The following is a 4,665-nucleotide window of genomic DNA, read 5'->3' as shown; positions in this document are numbered from 1 at the left end:
TAGTGCCAGGACTAGAACCCAGGTGTCCTGCAGCTTAGTCCAGAGCTGTATCCACTAGGGGACACTGCCTCCGACAGGGCTTAGTGCCCTTGATAACAATGGATAGCTGCATGGAATGTAACATATGAACAGGGGGTTAAGGCTGTGCTCCTTAGTAGCCAAACTAAACGGGGGATGCTCTGATGGTCACACACACTGCTTCCCTTCCCAGGTTAGTTGCTGTTTTGCATGGAAGGGGTTCTGCCTTTGTCTGGAACAAAGAAATGTCAGATTCCCAGAGTGACTGTGTGAACTCGGTTGAGTCATTTTGCCTCTTTGTGCCTCAGTTTCCCGGTCAGCAGCACAAGGCTCTGGATGCTACCACTCCTGCCAAGGGGCGTGAAGCTTCATTAATGAATGTTGGTGAAAGCCTTTCGTCCCCTCAGCTGAAGGGCGGGCGGGCGGCTGTGGCGTTTGGTGCACTTCGGAGCACAGAATGTTTCCCCTGCTTTACAGCTGGGATCTGAGCGCCAGCCTGAGCATGTCAAAGCCGCCCAGCAGATTTTTATGTCCCTCTCGCTCAATTTAGCACCTGACCGAGCTGGGCCAGGCGCTGAGCAGGACACCGGCCCTTTGCCTGGACTAAGACACGGGCTGGGGTTTAGGTCAGGTGCATCTAATGTGCATCAGCTACACCTGCTCCTAGTGAAGATGCAGGTAAGAGCTTTAGCTCCATTGTGGCTGGTCGAGGTGTGGCGTGGTCAGGAGCCAAGGCCGGACCTGGGACAGCTGAATCCAGCTCATGGGGTGGGGTGCAGAGGAAACGGATGGGGGAAGAGGAGCTAGGGAGGGGAGGGGAGGGGAGGAAAGGGCAGAACCATTTTGGGGTGAGAGCAAGACAGGAGCTGGACTCTGTGGGACAGTGAAGGGGGAGAGGTGGATTTGGGGACTGGGGAGGAGATGGGCTTGATGGGCTGGGGGGGGAGCGGGAGTGTGGGGGGGTGTCTGCCCCACCCCCAGGTTAGAGGGGGCTGCAGCAGGCCAGTGCACCTGTGCAGCCCATCAGCCAATAAGAGAAGGGCTTATTGGGAGCCAATCAGGGCCCGGATTGGAGACAGCCAATCAGGGCCAGGCTCAGCCCTATAAGAAGGCTGCTCAGAGAGAGGAGAGGCAGTTTGTCCCAGGTCTTCGAGAGGGGAAGGTCTGGCTCCACAGCTGGGAGACTAGCACCCGGGACAGCGCAGGGCTGGGCAGGCCCGGGGGAGGAGAAGGGAACTCCATCCCGGTGTCTGCCAGGCTGCAGGCCCTGAGGGGAAGGGCCTAGCCGGTGCGAGGGGCCGAAGGGGAAGCGGCCCAGGGACATGGACAGACGGAGGGAGAGAAGGAGGGCAGGACGGCTGCCACTAGAGGGTCCCTGGGTTGGGACCCAGAGTAGTGGGCGGGCCTGAGTCCCCCTTTTCCCCTCCTTGCAGTACACCCGGCCATCAGCCATAGGGAGCAGCCAGTATAGACTACACCAGATCCCTGACAAGAGGGATTAGACTTTGGGGTGTGTGGTTGGACATGGTGGTGGGGGCATTGACTGCTGATTGACCCCCCCGCCTCGGAAGGGGGTGTGGATGGACTAAGGGGCACTGCCGGAGGGCAGTGGTCCAGAAGAGGACACCGCGAGTTGGGAGCGACGCGGGCTCAGAAGCCAATCGAGGGCAAGACGACGGACGGGACACCACCAGGAGGGGGCGCTCCACTGGACAGAGCTAATTCCTGAGACGACCAGTAGGAGGCGCTGCGGTGGTGAGTCTCCAACCCCGTCACAGGGAGGTAGTGAGAGCCAGATGGGGTCCTAGGGGAGGGAGGGATTTGGTCGTGGTGGGAGGCCGAGGACTTTGATTTTGTGGTGGGGAGAAAGGAGGGAGGGGTTATGGCAGGGGGCGGGGATGAGGTGAATTTTGTGGGGTGGGGGGAGGATGGGCTGGGTCCATCTAGTCCCCGCCCACACCCCTTCCTCCCATCCAGCCCCCTGACCCCGCCCACACCCCCTTTCTATCACCCAGCCCTTGCCCACATCCGCCTTCCTGACCTCCAGCCCCCTGCCCAGACCATTTAGCTACCTGCCCTAGCTCACAAGCACCTGAGCTGCTCCGGGAACCTAGGGCGTCGGTCGTCGTCTCCCCCCCCCCAAGACGAGAACCCCGCAGTAAGTTACTTAGCCGATGTCTGTGCCGGTGGGGTGCGCTCCCAGCTCCTTGCTCCGTGGCTCAGCCTTCAGGGGCTGTGCGTCGTAGCCGCCCTGTGCGTCCGTCTCTGGGGATGCTGCAGAGAGACGTCTTCTCATCACCTTCCTCCCATCGATGGGCCGGAGTCCGTGTGCGTCTCTAAGGATGCAGATCTGCTACCGACCCTCCATACGTCTGGGCGGTGGCCAAGGCTTTAGGCTGGGTCCCGGCAGGGCGAAGGCTGGGTCTCGGCAGGGCGAAGGCTGGCTGATGTCGTCAGTTCTTTCCCTGTCCCTGGTGGCTGGGTGCGGTGCGGCCAGAGCCCTATGGAGGGGTGGGGCTTGGCGTTGCTGTCTGGGGCTCTGCTGGCATCGGGCAGGGCCTTGCTGCGGGAGCTGCAGGTTGCTCCTCCGGCCGGGCTGGGGGAGGGGAGGGAGCCTGGCAGCTCCGGTTCGGCCTGTTGGCGCCGGGGGGGAGCCTGGTGTGGATCTGGCACGCTGGGCTGGGATGCCGTTGGCCTGGCACTGCTGGAACTGCCAGTTCTCAGCCCTGATGCTCGTAGCGCTGGCGTTTCCCAAGCAGGGGCCCGGGTGTATCACGGCGAGTCCCAGAGCTCGTTGTCCTGGCCTCACGTGGAGATCGGGTCTGGCTGGCAAGCCGGCAGCGGGCAGGGCTTCCTAGCCAGGGGCAGTGACTGGCGTGTGTGCCCAGACCCGCTGCTGGCTGTGGTCGCCACCCTGTGTATTCGGGTCTCTGCTGCCAGAGTCGTCTCTGGTCTCAGCCAGCAGCTGGGCTCCCCCGGCGCGTCCTTGCCAGGCCTATCTGGCAGCCTTGCGTGGGCGCCGTATCTCTCCCCCACACTTGCTGCACTCGCGGCCCCCACGTCGCCGTCTCTTCCGGGGCGGCTCTCCCGCCCTGAGCTGCCCCAGCACCCGGTAGTAGACGCGGCAGCTGAAGCCTTCGCGCAGCCCCTGTTTCACATGCTGGGTCAGGGCCTCCAGGCTGGGGAAGACTCGGCAGCAGGCCAGGCAGCGCAGGCCCTGCTCGGGGGTGAGGAGCCACTCAGGGGGCACTCCCATCGGCTGCTGCGGAGCCTCCTCTGCTGGCCCCCCCACGCCGCTCTCTGCCTCGGGGTCCACGTCCCCCAGCTCGGACCTGGTGTGGGAGCTGCTCAGGTCCGAGCCGGCAAAGCTTTCTCCTCCCCTGTAATTGGCCTTAAAGATGCGGGGGCGCTTCCTAATGGTTCCAAAGCCAGCCCCGGTCTCCCAGGCCACCGAGACGCCGTTCACGGCCCTGATCTTCATGTAGAACAGGGACTTTTCTTCTCCCTCCCCCTCGGCCTCTCTGACACGTGCCGAGCGCTTTCTCTTCATGCCCGCGCCGGGTGGATCCCCTGGGGGCTGTGCACACAGGCGGTTGGAGGCCGCAGGCTGCACGCCGCGGGCGGAGGTGTGGCTGGTGACGGATGTGGCCGTGGAGGTCTGCTGGTTTGGGTCCCTGGGGCCTGCAGAGGCAGAGACCCCCTGCTCCGCTGTTTCCCCAGGAACTGGGCTCCCGGCAGAGACCCCCTGACGAGGGGGCGACTCCCCTGATCTCTGCGACTCTGAAAGCAGAATGAAAGCCCAACTCCTGTGGCCATCGCCCCCTGCGGTGCGTCCCCCTCCGGCTCCCAGCCCTGTGTCCCAGGCCCAAAGGGGCCCCCCGTGGGCAGGGGGAGGGGGTCGGGAAGGGGACTCCCTGAGTACAAATATCAGGGGAGCGACCAGTTAGGGATCTGACACGCTGCACCCAGGGAGGGGCCGGAGCCCCCTTGCTTGGCACACTGGCAACTAGGTTGGACAGAGCCCTAGACAACGTCCTGTCAGTGCCGATGCTGCCCTGGCCTGGGGGGGATGGACACTCTACCCCATTGGTCTGCCCCAGCCCTGACATCTATGACCCTGGCATGTTTACCAGGAGCAGCCTGAGACCTGGATGTGCCCATCTCCAAGGCCCCTGGCTTAGGCTCGTTACCCCAAGGGCCCAGGACTCTGCACTGGCATCTCTACATGGAAGAGCCATTTCGTGCCCCCAGATATCTCCTCTTCCTGGTGTCTCCTTCACCCTTGGGGGGGGGGGTGTCTGTGTCTCCCCCTTCCTCTTTTCCATTTAACCATTTAGAGGGCTCTGTCTCTCCCCACTTGGAGTCTGTTTCCCCCACTGTGCCCTGGTGGGGTCTCTGTTTCTCTCCCCCTCCCCCTCTGAGACCTCCCTGGGGCTGGCAGAGAGAGAATTCGAGTTCATCCTTGACCTAGGACCCCTGCCAGCCTTTCCACCGAGTGTCCTGTGGGCCCAGGGAACGTCCTGCTCACCTGACCCCTCCTGGGCAGCTCCAGGGTTCGTCTCTGGGGCATCAGCAGGAAGCCCCTGGCTGTGCAGCGTGGTCCTGGCTCTGGGGACTCGGGCCAAGGCTGGTGCCTGTCACAATCCT

At 63.3% G+C, this 4,665-nt stretch overlaps 1 protein-coding gene across 1 annotated transcript; it reads right to left on the bottom strand.

Annotated features, from left to right (window-relative positions):
- Positions 1 to 3,013: 3,013 nt before the first annotated feature.
- LOC135891032 (protein FAM170B-like) lies at positions 3,014 to 4,179 on the bottom strand. The gene is made up of 2 exons (XM_065418521.1): positions 4,149 to 4,179; positions 3,014 to 3,798 (listed from the first exon to the last, which is right to left on the bottom strand). Exons 1-2 carry the CDS (start codon positions 4,177 to 4,179, stop codon positions 3,014 to 3,016), a joined length of 816 nt encoding a protein of 271 aa, XP_065274593.1.
- Between the last annotated feature and the right edge of the window lie 486 nt (positions 4,180 to 4,665).

The sequence above is a fragment of the Emys orbicularis genome, chromosome 17, assembly GCF_028017835.1.
Source record: "Emys orbicularis isolate rEmyOrb1 chromosome 17, rEmyOrb1.hap1, whole genome shotgun sequence".
Lineage (NCBI taxonomy): Eukaryota > Metazoa > Chordata > Testudines > Emydidae > Emys > Emys orbicularis.
Note: the sequence above shows the minus strand (reverse complement) of the source record. Positions and strands in the feature narration are given on the sequence as shown.